Source organism: Saccopteryx leptura, chromosome 6, assembly GCF_036850995.1.
Source record: "Saccopteryx leptura isolate mSacLep1 chromosome 6, mSacLep1_pri_phased_curated, whole genome shotgun sequence".
NCBI lineage: Eukaryota > Metazoa > Chordata > Mammalia > Chiroptera > Emballonuridae > Saccopteryx > Saccopteryx leptura.
Genome location: NC_089508.1, coordinates 36306054 through 36326851, shown reverse-complemented (window position 1 = coordinate 36326851; position 20798 = coordinate 36306054). Strand labels below are relative to the sequence as shown.

The 20798-nt window shown below is 44.5% G+C and overlaps 1 protein-coding gene across 1 annotated transcript in view; it reads left to right on the top strand.

Moving 5' to 3' along the window:
- The window catches only part of MTHFD1 (methylenetetrahydrofolate dehydrogenase, cyclohydrolase and formyltetrahydrofolate synthetase 1), a 66306-nt gene that overhangs the window by 29929 nt on the left and 15579 nt on the right, over window positions 1–20798 (top strand). Inside the window, exons 7-21 of the mRNA XM_066388475.1 lie at window positions 1426–1562; window positions 2311–2422; window positions 7167–7294; window positions 7778–7875; window positions 8034–8207; window positions 8903–9039; window positions 10696–10742; window positions 11682–11789; window positions 11931–12005; window positions 13988–14090; window positions 16297–16373; window positions 17115–17255; window positions 18582–18650; window positions 18919–19030; window positions 19119–19258. Coding sequence (XP_066244572.1) covers window positions 1426–1562; window positions 2311–2422; window positions 7167–7294; window positions 7778–7875; window positions 8034–8207; window positions 8903–9039; window positions 10696–10742; window positions 11682–11789; window positions 11931–12005; window positions 13988–14090; window positions 16297–16373; window positions 17115–17255; window positions 18582–18650; window positions 18919–19030; window positions 19119–19258 — 1658 coding nt within the window. The remainder of the gene's footprint in view (window positions 1–1425; window positions 1563–2310; window positions 2423–7166; window positions 7295–7777; window positions 7876–8033; window positions 8208–8902; window positions 9040–10695; window positions 10743–11681; window positions 11790–11930; window positions 12006–13987; window positions 14091–16296; window positions 16374–17114; window positions 17256–18581; window positions 18651–18918; window positions 19031–19118; window positions 19259–20798) is intronic.

Genomic DNA, 20798 nt, shown 5'->3' with positions numbered 1-20798 from the left:
TTTTCTGATTTACTTATTTCACTCCATATAATGTTATCAAGATCCCACCATTTTGCTGTAAATGATCTGATGTCATCATTTCTTATGGCTGAGTAGTATTCCATAGTGTATATGTGCCACATCTTCTTTATCCAGTCTTCTATTGAAGGGCTTTTTGGTTGTTTCCATGTCTTGGCCACTGTGAACAGTGCTGCAATGAACATGGGGCTACATGTGTCTTTACGTATCAATGATTCTGAGGTTTTGGGGTATATACCCAGTAGAGGGATTGCTGGGTCATAAGGTAGTTCTATTTTCAGTTTTTTGAGGAACCACCATACTTTCCTCCATAATGGTTGTACTACTTTACATTCCCACCAACAGTGAATGAGGGTTCCTTTTTCTCCACAGCCTCTCCAGCATTTGCTATTACCCGTCTTGTTGATAATAGCTAATCTAACAGGGGTGAGGTGGTATCTCATTGTAGTTTTGATTTGCATTTCTCTAATAACTAATGAAGCTGAGCATCTTTTCATATATCTGTTGGCCATTTGTATTTCTTCCTGGGAGAAGTGTCTGTTCACGTCTAGAAGGTTATCTTTTGTTGGATAAAATTAATGTTTTGCAGGAAGCACAATTTAAGCACAGACGGTCGTAAGCAAGAATCCCCTTTAGCCACAGCTAGGTGGAGTCCTCAAGACTTTGTTTCTGCCTTTTTTCCGAGCTCATTCTCAGACTCCACTCTGTGGCCCCAAGCAGCTCTAACCTTTTCCATCCTTGTGCCTAACAGACACAGGATTGGGTCTCATTGGCCAAGGAATGAAACATAGTCCCCTGTCCACTGTGGGTGCTCGCCCAAGCATCTCCGTTCAGTAGAGTGTGTCAGTGCGGAGGAGGCTGGCGGAGTGGCCTGGAGGGGATGCAGCACGGGCAAATAGAGGGCTTCCCACTGCAGCTGAATTCCCTTCTGTCTCTTCCCAGCAAACAGCCCTGGGGCTCAGGCCTCGAGCCAAAAGGGAAATTTAGGTGAGGAACTGCATGAATACGCTTACCCAAGTTGGAAAGAATCACCAGTGCTAATCGAGTGTCCCTCACCCCCCTCCACCCCATTCCCTGCCCCCAAAACTCTTTTTGCCATGTAATTTAATCTGCTGTCTTCCATGCGGCTATTCGCTCGATGTCAGGGTTTCCTTTTTTCTTTGAATGTAGGTTTTCTTCCAGCTCTCCTGTAACTGAGTGAAACCCACAGCGAGGACACGTGTTCAGGGACCGATTTGTAGCTGAAACCCTCGAGGATCTTGTTCCCTAAGGAAGGGCGTTTTTAGGAGGATTTCTTTCTGGTGCTAGGAATCTGTTCTCTTGCACTTGTTCTGAGTTCTCGCGCGAGGTGGTGTGCAGAGGAGGGCGGCTCCCCTGCTCTCTGCTGCACTCTGGCTTTCCTTCCAGGGGTGCCGATTGCCGGGAAGCACGCCGTGGTGGTCGGGCGCAGCAAGATCGTCGGTGCCCCCATGTACCAGCTGCTTCTGTGGAACCATGCCACAGTGACCACCTGCCACTCCAAGACTGTCAATCTAGACAAGGAGGTAGGGGTCTGGAGCGGAGCGTGTGACCTGTGTGTGCATGTATGCACGCGTGTGGTCGTGTGATCTCACTTGATGAGAATAGCTAACATTGGAGTGCCAGAAACCACCGTGTACTTGACCTCGTTATCTCAGTTAACCCCTCTAACAATTCTATGAATCTCGTCTCATTACAATGTGAAGGAACAGATTCACATAAAGAACTTGCCCAAAGTTATCCAGGTTTTTTTCTGACTAGGTTCTTTCTGCACCAGTCCCCCATGTGGTAAATAGGAATTAGCAGAATAAGAACTGGGAGTGACCCCTGGCAGCCAGATCCCCAACTGATAACAGTGGTGGCCTCAGAGGTAAAGGTGATCCAGAGGGTCACGTGGACACAGTTCTGTGACCTCGGATTCCTGAGCCCAGTAATTCTCATATGTGCATATCCCTATTGACAGTGCGGTCTCTTAAACATGGAGAGAGAGCCCGAGAGAGGCCCAGCACCCTCTCTTGTAATCGTCCCCAAACAGTGCTCCCCATCCTACAAGTTCTTAATCAAGTTCCCCATTGGGTCAGAGAGCTTGTGAAGGGGGAGCTTTTGGCATGTATAGGCATCAGCCTGGCATCTAAAGAGCTGTCAGTGTGTGGCCTGGGAAAATAGCCGACAATAGTGAACATTTCATACAGGGATGAAAGGGATGTCCTTTCCACCTCTAGAATTTTTATGTTTCACTGTTTAATTTCTGAAGGCAGAACCTTCTTCCCTTAGGTAAATAAAGGTGACATCGTGGTGGTTGCAACTGGTCAGCCTGAGATGGTGAAAGGGGAGTGGATCAAACCTGGGGCAATAGTCATCGACTGCGGGGTCAATTATGTCCCAGGTGAGTGTTGCCAGAGGAGGAAGGTGGTTTCTGGGGGAGGGCTGGGCAGAGGAAGATGTCTGAGTCACCGGCCGAAGCCTACGTGAGAACCCCTTGTCCTGTTTTAGGCGTGAGGTGGTAAGGATCGGTGTGATTGGCCTGCCCGGGGTGCTTGCAATTGGTATATGGCATAGAGGCCGCTGGCAGGCGGGCCAGCTGGACGGCAGAACCGGTGGTTTTAGCCACTGTGCAGAGCAGCTCCCGAAAGGACTTTGGGGAGAGCGCAGGAGAGGGAGCAGAGGGACGTCTCGCTCTATCTTTATGTACATACAGAGTACCGTTTATTTTAACAAAGGATGGGTTAATTTAAAATATAGTGTCATCTTTGCAAAGTGCCATGAGACTTCAGAAGAGATGCTCATTCTGCCAAGAGTCCTAGAGGGCTTCACAGAGAAGACATGTGACCTGTTCCACAGCGATCCTCGGCATCCTCCTCCCTAAGTCGTGCATTGCTCCCCGTTTTGTTTATGATATCACCATCCTTCCTTCCCATGGGTCTGGAACCTTTAGTTTCTCATGCAGTTATTCCCTCTCCTGGATTTATTTTTTAAATATTAAGATTTTTCCTCTGTCCTCTGTCACCATTGAATGTAGCCCTCTCAGCTGGATGGACTACTGTGAGTTTCTTACTGGTCTGAGATCCATCCATGTGCCTTTTTCATATTCACCTCCCATGTGCTAGTTCCCACCTCTGTGGCCTCGGGTGTGCACTTTTTGAATACCTGTCTTAAATTGTGGTTGATGGGCCACACGTCCTCCTGCACGGGCCCCTTTTGTCCTTGGCAGTGTCCACGCCTGCGTCATTAGTGGCAGGCTGTTCTTCATGACATTTTCAAACATAAAATGTGAAAGGACAATACAGTACAGCGAATGTATGCATACCTCACAGATTCTAGAAGGAGTGGTCTTTCATCGATGGACTGCCTCTGTACATCAGGCACCTCCCACCCAGGCCTTGGGCTACGCAAATTGCGTAAGCTCAACCGTGATCTTCACTTTCAACCACTTCCTCCCCACCCCCTCTCTGTCTGAAATGCCCCCTCTTCCTCCAGACCTTGTCTGATTTCCCCTCAACAAGGGATGATCTCTCCTTTTGAAAACCCTCTCCCTCCCTCCCTCCCTCTCTCCCTCCCTCCCTCCCTCCCTCCTTCCCCTCTTCTGTCCCTTTCACATAGAACCTGGTGTTTCTTTTTATCACGTATGTCTCATACTTGGTGTCCTGTGCTCCCCTCCATTCTAGTCAGCTTCTCGGGATGGTGGTCTCTGCGGTGCCATGTCCAGCATCGCGCCTTCTGACTGCTTGCAGTCGTATCTGCTGAGTTGTTGAAGGGAATCACAGCAAGAATAATCTTTTTTCTCCCTTCCCACCTCAAGTTTGAAATATAGACACTGAGCTGCCAAGAATATTAGTCACTGTCAAGCCTCCATTGTTTTTAACCTGCCTCCCACTCTCCCTACCATGCTTTTAAGACAGTAGCTCATAATTGAGCACTTATTTTCTTGTAGTGTAATTATCTAATGGGTGATGAAGAAAAGTGCTCACCTACAACTCCTCACTTTGAGGACTTGCGACATGACATTCAGGCTCATCCTGTTTGAAACCTTGCGTCTTCTGTATCATATTTCTGCTTTGGACATATTTTTGGACTAGCTTTGAGGGAAATGGATAAACGCCTGGTGGGGATCGTAAGTCTTGCAGATAGGTATGAAGTGTTTGTTGACTTAAACATGACACTCACTGTCCTGTTGACATTTATTTTTCACGTAGATGGTAAAATATGAATAAGACCAATGCACTATCTTCCTTCCTGGTCAGCTTTAGTTCTCCTTACTCTGGGCAGATAGGTGGATAAACAGCAGTAAGGCCAGGCTCTGTGGTTCCCCCAGGATGGCGGAACCACTGAGTTGAGACCATGGCTGGGTTAGAGGACCCAAGACTGTGGTCTTCATTTTGGAAGCACCATGTTCCGCAGCCGGGCTGCTGCTTGGTTCATATTTTGATTATTTAAATCATTTGCATGGTTCAATCAGGGATAACATTATAAGTCACATGAATTAAGTTGTGTCCTTTTTTATTCCCCACCCACCACAAAAATATGTATATATGTTTTAAGTTTCAAGAGCAGAGTAGAAAGAATTGGCCAGATACACATCAAAGTGCTCTTCCTGCCTGGCTTACTAAAGATAGTTTGACAAGGGCTATCCTAGTAGTAAGTTTGATTTGGAGGGATAATAAAAAGAACAGATTCCCCAGTTCCATCTCAACTTACCCGGGTGGCTGGGGGCTTCTGTTGAGCCTGAGCTGGATCTTCATTTGCATTTTGCACCTGCAATTCCCAGTGAAAGAGAAGTTCTAGGCCTGGGGTACTTAACCAAGGTGCTTGTCAGTTACTAAAGCCGTACGCTTAGATGGGGAAGCGGTCCCTTTTCCCACCGACCACATCCTACTTTCCACGAAATGCTGTACGTACATCAGAGGACACTCAGGCCAACACTGACAGTGCTTAGTTAAGTGGCAAAACTGAGCTCGTCTGTTGCAGTATTTAGCTCTGCAGTGAATTGATACGTCTCCTATATATTGAGAAACATGGAAAAAGAGACTAACAATAAGTAGAAAGAGGTATTTGAAACTAACTTCAGCGTTAGACTGTTGAAACCTGTACAAAGGGCAGACCCTTACCAGTATTCCCTTGACATTTTGAAAGGATGTTAGTGGTTATGAGAGGAAATGTTCTGCCAGAGCTGCTGCTTTATAATCTAGAAACCTGAAACTCTCTGAGGCGTTTTTGTTTATCAGTTCCTTAGAGCAGTGGTCCCTAACCATTTTTGGGCCACGGACCGGTTTAATGTCAGAAAATATTTTCATGGACTGGCCTTTAGGGTGGGACGGATAAATATATCACGTGACTGAGACAAGCGTCAAGAGTGAGTCTTACACGGATGTAACAGAGGGAATCTGGTCACTTTTTAAAAATAAGACATCATTCAGACTTAAATATAAATAAAACGGAAATAATGTAAGTTATTTATTCTTTCTCTGCGAACCGGTACCAAATGGCCCACGGACCAGTACCAGTCCGCGGCCCGGGGGTTGGGGACCACTGCCTTAGAGAAAATATCTATACGTATGTACTCTACGTATAGAGTACAAGCTTTTTATGTTTGGGGAATGCTTTTTCAGTTTTAAGAATGTGCACATTTTCTCACTTGATTCTCAGCAAGCTTGGGAAGGAAGTAGTATTAATCCTTTGCATGTTTTGACTTCTCATCAGTAAGGAGGCCGCAGGGGCTGAGGACTAGCAGTTACTGGAAGAGCTGATTCCACAGCCTAGGCCTTTTAGTCCTGGCCTTTTGGCTATACAGTAAGCCCTCAGTGCTCTATAGGTTCTTGGAGACTGTGGTTTTAAGTGAAACAGTGTATAACGAAGCCAATTTTACCACAGGCTAATTGATATACACAAGAGTTAAGTTCCTGTGGCTTAATTCTTAAGGTCATAAAAACACCAAACTTCTAAATAAAGACTAAAACGCTTCTAATATTAAACATCAAAATAAATGTGAGCTGTACATACATTTAAGAGAGATGAATGCAAACAAGTAAGATCATTATTCTCCAACCTGCTTCTTCCAGTTCAGGATCACAGGTGGCTGGAACCTGGTCCTACAGCTCAGGCACAAGGAGGGAACCGGCCTGGCCAGGACCCCTTCCAATGCAGGGACGTCCCACACACCCACGCGCACTCAGAGTGGGACGGTGTAGACACACCAGTTCACCTAATGTGCACATCTTCGGGATGTGGGAGGAAACCAGAGAAAACCCATGCAGACATGGGGAGAGTCCATTTTTCTTTTCTCATGGGCTATAGCAAAGTGATGTTGAAAGCATTGAGGTTGTGTGAGGACCCACTGTACTCTGAAGCATCATCTCTCCGGTTGTGATGATCCAATCAAAAAGAGGTAGCGAAATGGCTAAGATCCCACCAGATCCTGCCTCGGAAAGCTTAGAGCTGCAAAGTCTAGCCCTGTCCTGCCAGCCCCTGCTGGAAGTGCACGGAAGCCAAGTGGAGATGTTTTTTTGTGGGAGAGCAATGATGCATCACTGGGTTTTGTTTCCTTGAATAGCTATTCTTTGCTGGTAAGAATTGTAGTTATTCTTGTATCCTTTTAAGGGAAATGTAATTATATTCTTTGCCTTCTGCATACATTGAACTAGCTTCTGGTCTTTGGAATTGGATGTTGAATTGTTCCTCCAGCTTGTGCATGGAGCTTACAAAGTGCTGACAGTTGCTGTGGAAATGGTGTCTGGCAGCTGTGACATAGTTGGAGCTTTGTGCACCCAGAAAATTTCTTTGTAGGCCTTGGCAAATTAACATTCTAAAGGGAGCTCGTTATAAATTGGGTAGTTGGCTGTAAGAGTAAAAAACAGTATCTTGTTTGCCACCTGACAGACTACGGAAGGATTCTTCTGGGACTGAAAATCACTTAAGCACCTTATGAACTTCTGCAGGTAAAACAGGTTTCTCTCTAGGGAATAATGAATACCTGTCATCCTTAGCTTTTACATAAATTAGGCACTTGGGCCCGTGGGGACTGCACACCGTAACTTTAGTTTTTGAACAGTCGTAGTTGATCACTTAATTTAGATATAAACCCCAGGATTACAATTCTGAGACTTTGCTTTGATTTTTTTCCCCTCCTGGACTAGACAATACAAAACCGAATGGAAAAAAACTTGTGGGCGATGTGGCCTACAATGAGGCCAAAGAGAGGGCGGGCTTCATCACTCCCGTTCCTGGTGGCGTGGGGCCCATGACGGTGGCAATGCTAATGCAGGTGCGTTTGAATCAAAATTTCTATAATAGTTCTAGGAAACTGATAGACTTCAACTTACTGCTTTTCTCTCCAAGTAGAAATGTCACAAAACCTGCTCAGAAATTAAGTAAGGGTGTGAGTCTGTTTAAGAAATAAAGGGAATGGAAGAACAGAGACAGAGAATCAGTCTTACTGGGACAGTAGGGAAGGCACAGTTCTGATTGACTGGAATATAATTGCAGGAGAAGTGCAACACACTGACACTGCTGACTTTGCTTTGGCTCGCTTGCCCTTTGTAACCCGCACCAGCTGAAATGGGGAGAGGCAAGCAGCCCAAGGAATTTTAGGTGACATATAGACTCTTGCCTAGAATTGAGGCATGTCGATAGGTGGGCCATAAAGCTGTTCATACCGTGATTGAACTTGAGTGACCTGGGATTAAAGAATTGAGGTGGAGGTTAAAATAACTCCTTCTCTAAGTTCCCTTTGTGTCATTTTGTTTAGAGCACAGTAGAGAGTGCAAAGCGTTTCCTGGAGAAATTTAAGCCAGGAAAGTGGTCGATTCAGTATAACAAGCTTGACCTCAAGACACCTGTTCCAAGGTAAAAATAAAATTTTACAGGTTCAGAACTTTGTGGGATGTCAGTTTGTAGCCATGGCTACATGTATACCCCCCCTCAAAAGTACCATCAGTGGGTGGGAGGGTATTAATTAATTACATGAATAAAGATCGATTGAACTTTTCTGTATTTCTTTTAAGTGACATTGACATATCACGGTCCTGCAAGCCAAAGCCCATTGGTAACCTGGCCCGGGAAATCGGTCTCTTGTCTGAAGAGGTGGAATTGTATGGAGTCACAAAGGCCAAAGTTCTGCTGTCAGTGCTGGAGCGCCTGAAGCAGCAGCCGGACGGAAAATACGTGGTCGTGACTGGGTGTGACTTTTGTATTCATTTGCCAATCAAATCTTATTATCTGTCCCGATCATTATTACTAGGGGTTGCATTTGCACTTAGCGTATATATGTGGAGGTTCCTTTACTTTGGTTTTAGCATTTTCACAGGAAATTTTATCTCAGTTGGTCCTTACAGCCAGCCACCCTTTGAGGTCAGAGTAGATTAAAACCTTCAGAGATGAGAAAATTTGTCAAGTTACTCATTGAGTAAGTGGAATTAAGCGGAAGAGTTGGGTCTTAAAACCTGGTCTTTATATTGAATATTTTTTTGACTCCAGATTCATTAATTCATTAGCTTTATTGAAGTATTCATTTGTATTGCTTGGCTGAGCTACGGATAAAAGTTTCTGATACTAAATTTAGAAATTGAAATCATGGCAGTGTCTTCTACAAGGGAGAGTATATTTGTTCCTTACAGCAAGACGAGCTAAAGCACAGCAGAGTTCTTGAACTTAAAATTGGGGGAAGTTACAACTAACTCCTGAGCTCCCGTTCAAGTCTTTCATCTTTCTTATCTCTCGGATTAAGACTCAGAGCTCCAGTGGCACAGTCAGTCAGCGCACGGTACTCACACAGATTAAGACTCATTCTTTAGGATCTGTTGAGTCTGACTTAGTGATGACATCAGTTTAATTCCCCTAAGTGTAATTTTTCTCTTTGGCTTTCATCGTGAAGAATCACTCCCACGCCCCTGGGAGAGGGGAAGAGCACGACCACCATCGGGCTGGTGCAAGCCCTCGGCGCCCACCTCCATCAGAACGTCTTTGCGTGTGTGCGGCAGCCTTCTCAGGGCCCTACCTTCGGAATAAAAGGTATCGGCGGGACTAGAGGACCCCTGCCTCTCGCCCGGGCCCTCTTGACCCATGAATGATTATGGGGTCTTCAGCTTATTTAGACACTAGGAAGGTCTTTCTCACACTCCCCTGTCTCGGTGCTTTTGGTGAAGGCTTTCATTGGCTCAGCCCAGCTCCTGCTGTCACTGTTTGACACACAGCACAGGGATTCCTGGGATGGGTACTATGTAGGCAGAGGTGCTTCTATATGACTAAGTCACCTGTCACTGTAACAATAAAGGTAATCATAGCAACCAGTCACCATGCTGATTTTCTAGAGACATAGACAAACCCTATAGATGTTTCACTCTGTGGGAATAAGAAAAGCCCACCTTTGTTGAGTATGTGCTTTATGCCAGGTTTTGTGTAAAGCAATTTATGTATATTATTTTCTAATACAGTAGTATCATCTCCATTTTACAATAGCAGCAACTGGGACTTCAGGGGCAGCTAAGTCAAAAGCACCATGCTTAAGTCCAGAGTGGGCCCTCATGTCTACTTCAAGCTCTAAAACAATTCCATCAACACATTGATTCAGCTGATTGCCTAAAACCATGATGGCAATCGACTTCACCTTCAGTTTTTGATAGCTGCAGTACTGCACACGGGTTCTTTTCATTAAAATCACTTTTATTAATTATAATAGGTTCGTAGGGTCAGCTTTCTCATTTGCTTGATGATATTCTGCTTGTTCTAATTACTGCAGTGTTCACTCAAGGTCCCCCTTTGCTCTTCTGCCTGTTGTTTCGATCTGTTTCATAAATGTGCTGACTTAGTTCCGCTTTTGAGCTTGTCTTAACTCCCTTGCAATGTCAGATTGAGCCTTCTTCCTTGTTCTGCTTGTTGAACCCAGTATTCTTTTTCTCAGATCACAAATTGCCCCATTTTCATTGCATGGTCTCTGCCTCACCAAAAAATAGATTTTATTTTATTAATTTTTAGAGAGGGAGTATAGAGAGAAGAGAGGGAGGAGTAGGAAGCATCAACTCCCATATGTGCCTTGACCAGGCAAGCCCAGGGTTTCGAACCGGCGACCTCAGCATTCCAGGTCGACGCTTTATCCACTGAGCCACCACAGGTCAGGCAAAAAATCCATATCTCAAATTGACATTTATCTCACTGATAACTCAAAAATCTGGATTTTTTTTTTTTTGACTGGCCTTTGGTTAATAATCCAAATATGCCAGGAAAAATCTGGCAGTTAATGTGTTTTCTAACATATGTCTCCTATTTGGGAAGAATTGCAGTCTCTGTGTTGGTGTTTGGTGTGTGTATTTTAAATATTCCTTTTTTTAAAATGCCAGAGTAGCATTTATAAGAGTGAAAAATGAACAGGTTTGCCTTATGTAACTGCAGGCTTTTAGCAGACGTTAGGAATCACGGGGAACCTGTTTCTAAAGATGATGAGTAGCTATGTAGGTGTTCATGGTTTTGTCAGACTCAGATTTCAATTGAGAGACTCTTCAGAACCAGAAAGATCAAGTGTTTCAGCTTGGTAGAAAAAACTAAAAACACTGATCCAAATGGTTATAAAAAGAAAAGAAATTATATGCATAGCAGTTACAAAACCAATTTGATTTCCTCTTTATGGAGAAACATGCTTAACTTGAGCCTCCCCCTTGACCTGTCCTCTAGGTGGCGCTGCAGGTGGTGGCTACTCTCAGGTCATTCCTATGGAAGAGGTAAAGTGTTCTGGGCTTTGGTTGAATCAAACCCTTTATTATAGGTTTTCCTTCCAGGTAGTGAGCTTTATTGTAAAGGCATTAGTGGACAAATGACTTGTTTGGCAGTAGATGTGACACTTAAGGGAAAACATCTTTTTTTTTTTTAAGTGAGAGGAGGGGACATAATAAGACAGACTCCCACATGCACCCTGACTGGTATCCACCTGGAAACCCCTGTCTTGGTCCAATGCTTGAATCAGCCAAGCTGTTTTTAGCACCTGAAGCCAGCGCTTGGATCACAGTGCCTGGGGCTGAAGCTCAAACCAATCAAGCCATTGGCTGAGGTGGGGGAAGAGAGAGAGAAGGGGAAGAGAAACAGATAGTCGCTTCTCATATGTGCCCTGACCTGGAATCAAACCCAGGACATCCATATGCCAGGTGAATGTTCTATCCACTAAGCAAACTGTCCAGGGCTGTGGGAAAACATCTTAATTTGCAAAGTTATAAGATAGCTTAGTTTTTTTTTTTGGCATGACAGGGACTTCAAAGTCTGGCTTTCAGGGAATTAATAATTTTAAACACGTGATCAAATAAAGCATGAGATTGGAAGGAGCCAACATAGAGCAAACTCAGAGTAACAGCTGCAGAAATGGGAACAACGTGTAGACATAGAGTCGGGCTGCTCCTCTGTCCTCCTCGCTTGCTGTCTCAAGGACATCGAGTGTCCTCAGTAATCCAGTGTTGCTGTTGATGCCGATGGAATAGTGTTGGTGGTTACCAGTAGGGAAAACCACAGTTTCTACTGAAGACAGTAATTTCATGTTTTCAGGACCTCCTGTATTGGGTGTTTGTCTACTAGCTGTGTGGCCCATTAGCTGTTACACAGGGATCGATTTGGTTGCAGCGGAATGAATGTCAGAAAGTTAGAAGACTGATGTGGCTTCTGTTCTTTTGTAGTTTAACCTGCACCTTACTGGTGACATCCATGCCATCACTGCAGCTAATAACCTCGTGGCCGCAGCCATTGACGCCCGCATATTCCATGAGCTGACCCAGACTGACAAGGTATGGCACCGAGGCCCTGTGGGCACGTTTGACAGGGTTCCGGCTCCTGAATTAACGTTGGTCCCTTGGGTGCTGATGATGCAGGTAGCAAGACAACGGGATTCCTTTTATTTAAAAGCCCCTTTCCTCCTTTTCTTTAAGGCTCTCTTTAATCGTTTGGTACCATCAGTAAATGGCGTGAGAAAGTTCTCTGATATCCAGATTCGAAGGTTATGGGTAAGCTTTCCCTCTTCATTTTTGATATTGTATGAAATTGAGTAATTGATAAGAGGCAAAAATCTCCTTACATCCCTAACCATCGTCTTAAGACCATGCACATAACACAGGTTGATGGTAGGAGTTACTTCTGCATTCAGCTACAAAGACTGACACTTTCGTTGCAGTGTGGGAAGGAGTCAGGAGGCCAGCATGGCAGCATACCAGCTTTTACAATGCGAATCTCTGCTCTTCCTATCCCTGAGACCTTAATCAAGAATGGTTACTTCTATATTTAACTTGAATTTCTATTAAAAACAACTATATAGTCATTAAATATATACTATACCAACCATATAGCCGGAAATCTCACTCCTGGGTATTTATCCAAGAGAAATACAAGCTTGTGTTCATACAAAAACATGAATGTTTTTAGCAGTTCTGTTAATACTCTCCAAAATTGAGAAGCAACCCAAAGGCCCTTCAGGGGATGAATGGATAAACAAACTGGAACATCCATACAATAAACGGAAGGAATTTTACATTCCTCTGTGTGTGTTGTCAACAATAGTCATATTCTCACTTTAATTTTTACAACTTGATGTTTTGGTGCTGTGAGCAGAACACACGAAACCTTCCTTCACCTAGTGTCACTGCAGTCTGCCTCCCAGCTGCTCAGTCAAGAATGGATTGTCAACAGCAGATTCTCAGCCTGGTGACTTCTGTAAACAATGTCATACACTAGGCTGGGGAGGCCCTATGACAAGCCAATGAGCTCCACTCTGAAAACATACTGGATTTTTAAGAACAAAGTCCGCGTAGTACAGAACTGTGGAAGGAGTAGGGCTTGCTGGAGCCCACTCAGACCTACCATGAGTTAAAAGAAAAGGAGAATATATTTTATAAGCAGTTTTTGTTTTAGGATGTGACCCATGTAAGTATTGTACCTAAAGAAAATTGCCACATTCTGTGAGGAGGAAGAGTCAAACCTTTTTTTTTTTTTTTTTATAATATATAAGCAAGCGAGGAAGGGAGGGAGAAAGACAGACAGACAGGAACATCAATCTGTTCCTGTATGTGCCCTGACTGAGGATCAAAATAGCAACCTCTGTGCTCTGGGACAGTGCTCTCAACCGACCTATCTGGCCCGGGACTTTTTTGTGCCTTTTGAAACAGTAAGAAGGCTGTAAAAGTATAGTGCTACATACTTTCACACTCAAAAGTATGTCTAAGTTACTTATTATTGATTTATACTTACTTTTGCCCTTCCTAATATTTCATTTGAGTTGGGATTCTCAATTGTCTGATTGAAGAATCTCTTGCTTTTCAATATGTTTGGGTTTGGTGAAGTAGGTACAACACTTCTTGATCACTATGCTTATTTAGGGCTGGCTTTAGGGTCATGCCTCTGGTGCTCAGTGATAGGGACAAACATGCTAATAATACTTTTGTACAGGCTGATTAGGAAATAAAGGTTTAGCAAAAGGGATTATAGTTTTCCCTTCTGAGTTTAACATGGCTTGTATTTCTTAGAGGGAATCCCATCTGGAAATAGAGAATTAAAAAAAATTTTGGGGCCCTGGACAGTTGGCTCAGTGGTAGAGCATCAGCCTGGCGTGTGGATGTCCTGGGCTCAATTTCTAGTCAGGGCACACAGGAGAAGCGCTCCACCCCTCCCCCTCTCCTTCCTCTCTGTCTCTCTCTTCCCCTCCCGCAGCCAAGGCTCTATTGGAGCAAAGTTGGCCCGGGCGCTGAGGATGGCTCTGTGGCCTCTGTCTCAGGCACTAGAATGGCTCCAGTTGCAATGGAGCAGCACCTCAGAGGGGCAGAGCAACGCCCCCTGGTGGGCATGCTGGGTGGATCCTGGTTGGGCGCATGCGGGAATCTGTCTGACTGCCTCCCGCTTCAAACTTCAGAAAAATAAAATAATAAAAAAAAAATTTTAATTAATTGTTTTTGTTTGTTTTGTCTTCTTTGATGTTTTAATTTTACTACCTCTTCAGAGACTAGGCATTGAAAAGACCGACCCTACCACACTGACAGATGAAGAGATAAGCAGATTTGTGAGACTGGACATTGATCCGGAGACCATAACTTGGCAAAGAGGTACCAGAGTCTAGCCAGCCCTACCGCTTCGTTTATACTACATGCCCCACGCCCTCCGTGAGAGTTGCTAAAATGTGGGGTCTGAAAGCTTGTGTGTTGGTATTTTCATGGTTAGGACATAACCAAGATGGTGACTGACTTGTTTTTCTGGCCGCCTCCATCAGTCTCTCTCCATACTCGCTGTGACCAAACCTCCTTTTGTTGGGTTGCTTGGTCATTTGCTGTCTGTTCAATGTTGATTGGAGTGAGGTTGGTTTCTAAGAGGTTCACACATAAACCAAAATTAACATTTTGCTAGTTTTATTTTATGCAAAAAGTTTTAGTGGCATAAAGTAGAGAAACTGAGTTTAATCACTTCTTGAATCATGTTGCCCTTTATTCACAGAACTCTTGTCTGGCATCAGTGACTTGACCTTTCTCGTAGCTCACTAGTTTGCCTACTCATTTTTACCTCATTTATTGAACTCTGTTGTATCAAAGTAGGTAGCCTTGAAAGTTTAAACACTTGGCAGTTTAGTGAATGAGTCGCCTGGCCTCACAACCATATGTTGCTTTTCTTTGTAAAACCAAGCCAGGCTTCGTTTTTATGTTGTGCCTACAGTGCGTCCATCTACGCTGTATCACTGCTGAGAAGGGATTTTCACCCAGTTGTGTAGAATGCAGCTAATGGCCAATTTATGACTGCATTTGTGATTTTTATCTGCTCAGTAACTGTTGCTAGCTAATGACATTTTTAAGATGACACATATAATATATAAACACCACACAGTTTCTCTTCTTTTGCTTCAATAGCTTTAGACAGATGGTATAATATTTTATGAGAAATAAGCTAAAGATCCATTTTGAAAATTTAGTATCTTGTTCACTTTTCCTTTGCTTTAATATCTAATTTGTGCTTTCTGAGAAAGCAAAAACAGACCAGGGGAGAAAAATTAATCATACCTATTGACTGGCTATTTTAGAGAAGTTAGATACAAGGAATTTCACACTGTATTTTTTAAAAAATAAGGGTACACTTCAACAACACATTACATCCTTCACTTATCAAGTGGGGTGTGTGTGTGTGTGTGTGTGTGTGTGTGTGACCCTCTGAGTGCTGTAGAAGACCATGCTTTGGGGGTGTTACTTATTAGTCTTTATGGAAAATAAATTGGCCTTAAAAATGCCTCTCCTCGGCCCTGGCCGGTTGGCCTGGCATGTGGAAGTCCTAGGTTTGATTCCCAGTCAGGGCACACAGGAGAAGTGCCCATCTGCTTCTCCACACTTCCCCCTCTCCTTTCTCTCTGCCTCCCTCCCCTCCCACAGCCAAAGCTCCATTGGAGCAGAGTTGGCCTGGACACTGAGGATGGCTTCATGGCCTCTGCCTCAGGCACTAGAATGGCTCCGGCCACAATGGAGCAATGCCCGAGATGGGCAGAGCATCGCCCCCTGGTGGGCATGCTGGGTGGATCCCGGTCAGGTGCATGCAGTAGTCTGTCTGACTGCCTCCCTGCTTCTAACTTTGGAAAAATACAAAAAAAAAATATGCCTCTCCTTTTTGACCCATTTAGAATGTAACTAGTGTACTGTTCATTTTGTATCTTGCTATTGTTTGGCACCTCTTACAAAAAACAGAATTGGAAATACATCAAAGTATTAACAGTAATTGGCCCTGGGAGGTAGAGTAGAAGTAAGATTAATTAGCTAATTGATCTTTGCTATGATTTCCAAGGGTATTCAGCTGGCTAGATATCCTCATCGGAATGGAAGGTTTTCTTGGTGTGCTGGAGGAAAGAGCAGGTCTCTTACCCAGCGTGTTTCAAAAGGCATTTGCCTGGCCTTGTGTTTATGGCTCTTGTGTTCCTCAGAATGGTGTGAGGTCAGTGAGTCATCCCATAGAACAACAACACAACCCTCTGCCTTTAGAAAACTGAAGCCTGCTGTTCTTGTAAGGTCGAATGTGCTTTAAAATAGACTCCTGATTTCTAGTTGTTTGAATTCTCTAGACAGGATAAAACCAGGCCAATCCACATTTCTTTAGAAATAATTCCTGTACATTTATGATATATGGACATTTCTTAATTGAAACCCATATTTTAGCTTTGCCACCAGTTTTGAAATCAAATATTAATAGACAGACATTGACTTGTTGCTGTAAGACTTGGCTGCTTCTGTTAACTTTATGTTCCTGTTACTAAAACTTCTTTATCTTCCCCTTTTACCATAGTGTTGGACACCAATGATAGATTCCTGAGGAAGATCACAATTGGCCAGGCTCCGACAGAGAAGGGGCACACACGGATGGTAACTGTTCCTTTTTAAGTGACTTCGTTCTGACGCACCAGATCCTTGCTCTTTCTGCCCCCCTCCCCTGTCTGCTCCCAGCTGACTGATACTGCCAGGTGGTGTTCTGCCTTCTCTTTGCAGTGGAAATGCGGGGGGGTGTGGTATCGAGTACCTCGACAGCTTTTGCAGTAAACCCCATGTGTTACCTGTGTGTTTTTCCCCCGGCACTTTTTCCTAGAGGTGGAGAGCCCTAAGTGAATATCCTGGCGTGCCATTTAATTAAAAATGCTTCTTTTCCGTGGCCATTTTGCAGTATGTCTCTTCGTGGAATAAGAGCTTCCGTGTCGTGCCCCCTGTGTGTTAGGGAAACCATAACGACATGATTACAAGCTGCTTTCACAGAGATTGTTGGCCATACTGGAATATTTATTTTAAAAATTTGAGTACTCAAGGTCTTGGGATAGTTAATTACAAATTTTTGCTATTGGAGGTTTATTTTCATTAAGTTCTTTGTACGCCATTATTCTATCCATTTAAGATTTTGTTTAAGGAGAAGACAAGATAGCGCTGGAGTACCAACTTGGCGCGGACATACCAACTTCCACCTCCCAGAACCAAAGTGGATTACACACTAATTTTAAGAACCATCATCTGGAAGATTTTGTTTAAGCTTTGGGTGCAAACCAGGATTTCTTTTTGCAGTATGCTCTTCTGGTTTAACAAAGTTTTCCTGTTGTGTTTTTTTTTTTCTTCCAACAGACCCAGTTTGATATCTCTGTGGCCAGTGAGATCATGGCTGTCCTGGCTCTCACCACTTCCCTGGAAGACATGAGAGAGAGACTGAGCAAGATGGTGGTAGCGTCCAGCAGGAAAGGGGAGCCCATCACTGCTGAGGATCTGGTGGGTGCCCTGGTGCCAGGGGCCTGTGGTGCCTCTGTGCCCATTGCCCTATGGTGTCTCAGCAGGAGCCCAGCAGTACTGAAAACCTGGTGGGCCCTGGTGCCAGGGGCCTGTGGTGCCTCTGTGCCCATTGCCCTATGGTGTCTCAGCAGTTACCAGTAACGAAAATTATGCTGCAGTTAAATCAATGAACTTAAAATGATTTTGTTGCTGTTCAGGTAGTTATGAAATTTATAAAATGTGCTTTATAGTAATAGGTAGTATGCTCCAGTAATAGACCACAGGTTTCAGATGGTTAAACAACATTTTCCACCTGTGTATTCCCAAAGGTGGGCATATGACTTCAATTTGCAGAGTACCTCAAGAGTCCACGTGAGGCCCTTAATAGCTGAGCTTGGAGTCACACCCTGGCCTCTCCTCGTGACAGGCCTCCCCCTGCACAGAGACCTCTGGTCCTGAGGTTTGTTGGCCACTGTTATATCTATGCTTATAACCACACTGGGAAGAACTCATTATAATCTGATGGTCCTACTAGGCTAGTTTTCTACTTAGGTTTATTTCTGAGCTGTCTGCATGATTATATGAGGTTTGAAATGAGATGATCTTATAAATTAATTTTTTAAAGTCTGTGTTGACACACACCAAAATGGTTGGCCTTTGATTAAGCAAGCAGCATATCAGATGAATTCAGAAAAGGGAGAAAACATTAATATCCTGTCTTTACAGTTAGTATGTATAAAAAATGAAATTGTTTTAAATTTTTTACACCCAAAGCGGAAACTTAGAAGCCCGTGAAAACTGAACATAAATGAGATCCATAGTCTTAGCTTTCTTTGTTACCGGCTTGTTCAGCTCTGGTTGGAGGGCTTAGAGGAAGGACCTGGTGTTTAAGAGCCGGTATTGAATTCTGGTGTCAGTTTTCCGTTTCTGCTTTAGGAAACACGTACTGAATTTGGTTTGTGGCCCATTCCTGCCCAGACACCAGTACTCACGGAACTGGTACTTACGTGTTGTCAACTAGTCGAACATAGAACCCCCTCATCCGTCAGCAACAGCGCTGGAGCGAGATGCTTGTTTCCAGAGTTACATGTTTTTCCAAAAATTACATCTGAGTGTCATTTTTATTCTAGCTCTTCTCCCTGCTTAAAATAACTGGTAACTTCAGAGTGTATTCAGAAATAATAAATGAACGGTCTAGTTCAGGCAAAAGTACTTTTTGGTTCAAGATGGCTAAAAAAAAGGAATACCTAAGAGTGTTGAATTTTGGTTTGGAAAGATTGGTTTGTTCACTGGTGGGAATTGACGCTTTGTGCCTCTGTTTTGCAGGGGGTGAGCGGTGCGCTAACAGTGCTCATGAAGGATGCGATCAAGCCCAACCTCATGCAGACGTTGGAGGTGAGCAGAGTGACTCCTGCCTTTCTGAACCGGGGTTCTGTGTTCACACTTTTCTTGGGGAGTCGAGACCTTTTCTACTCGCTCACCTCTTTCTTCCCGTTCTTTCTCGCGGTTGCAGCTGGGACATGACAGTCATAAAAGAGGCAGCCTCCTGGTTAGCCCTTTGGGATGGCTTTTTCTTTTGGAACCCAGCTAACTCTCGCCTTGACTGTCCTCCCGTTTTGGAGCATGGTTGGCAGGTTCGGTCTTGCTGTCTTGATCTCCGCAGGGCACTCCAGTCTTTGTTCACGCCGGACCGTTTGCCAACATCGCGCACGGGAATTCCTCTATCATTGCAGACCAGATTGCGCTCAAGCTCGTGGGCCCCGAAGGATTTGTAGGTGAGGATTTTTTACACAGTCAGCGAATAGATGGTATTCTAAGGAGTTGGGATAGCATTTTTACAGTTGCTTTTCTCCTTACTTACAGTGACTGAAGCAGGATTCGGAGCAGACATTGGAATGGAAAAGTTTTTTAACATCAAATGCCGGTATTCCGGTCTCCGCCCTCACGTGGTGGTGCTAGTTGCCACTGTGAGGGCTCTTAAAATGCACGGAGGCGGCCCCACGGTGAGGATCAGGAGGAGGACGCGAATGATTGTCAGGAACGTTCTGAAGGCTGAAGGGGAGCTGGATGACTTGTGCCTGTTTCTTCATGAAGCGGCTCTGATCCTCATGATTAACAGATACAAGAAGCGAGGGGGTTCAGGCAGCCCTGTGCCAGCCGCCCGATCACCCCGGCCCTGCCCACTCTCAGGGTTCTAAGAGGGCTGACCCTGGCTTCGTGGCCTGCCTCCCTGAGTCAAACATCTCACAGTATCTAAACCCCACCCAAGGCATGTGCTTGCTCTGCCCACAGAAAACTCCTTTATGTTCAGACTGTTCTTTTAAAACCTCAGTCCCACTTTCCCTCTGATTAGTGGCACTGGCAGCCAACCGACCAACCACACCATTTAGCTGAGACGGAGGTCAGCCCCTCCTGGCAGGTGCGTGCTGGGCGGGACTGCTAAGGTTAGGACTGGGTATTTTCAGCTCCAGCCTGAACTCGGTGTTTTCCTGAATCCCTGTTGGTTAGAAGTTTCGCTTTTTATCCTGTTATTTTAACATCTTTGCTTCAGCTCCTGCCTGTGAAGACCTGGTGCTAGTGTTCAGAAATTACTTGAAAAAGTCTTAAATTCCTATTCTCTGGGAGCCAATCCTATAACTGGAGAAATAAGACCTCACTCGCCTACAGAACCAAATCAGCGTTTCATAGTGTAGCAATCAGTGTAGCAGTTCGCAAACATTTTGGTCTCAAAACTTCTTTAAACTTTTTTTTTTTTTTTGTATTTTTCTCAAGCTGGAAACAAGGAGAGACAGTCAGACAGACTCCCACATGCACCAACCGGGGTCCACCTGGCACGCCCACCAGGGGGCGATGCTCTGCCCCTCAGGGGCATCGCTCTGCCACTACCAGAGCCACTTTAGCGCCTGGGGCAGAGGCCAAGGAGCCATCCCCAGCGCCCAGGCCATCTTTGCTCCACTGGAGCCTCGCTGCGGGAGGGGAAGAGAGAGACAGAGAGGAAGGAGAGGGGGAGGGGTGGAGAAGCAGATGGGCGCTTCTCCTGTGTGCCCTGGCCGGGAATCGAACCTGGGACTTCTGCACGCCAGGCCGACGCTCTACCACTGAGCCAACCGGCCAGGGCTTCTTTAAACTTCTTAAAAATTAGTGAGGGCCTGAAAGAACTTTTATTTAGGTAGATTATATGTATTTATATTTATTATACAAGTGGTACCTTGAGATATGAGTTTAATTTGTTCTGTAACTGAGCTCATAAGTCAGTCAACTCGTATATCAAACTGCCGATACTGGACCCGTGCGCCAACACGCCAACCAGCGGCAGCTTCCTACATCACAACTCGTATCTCAGAATTTCGCTCGATCGCGAACAAAAATATGGACCGAGTCACAGCTCGTATCAAAAAAAAAAAAAATTCGTATGTTGGTCTGTTCATATCTCAAGGTACCACTGTATTAGGAATTTAACCTGAGTTACCTATTAACATAAATAACATTCTTTTTTTAATGACAAGTTACTATATTTTCCAAAACAAAATTTGGGCATTGTTC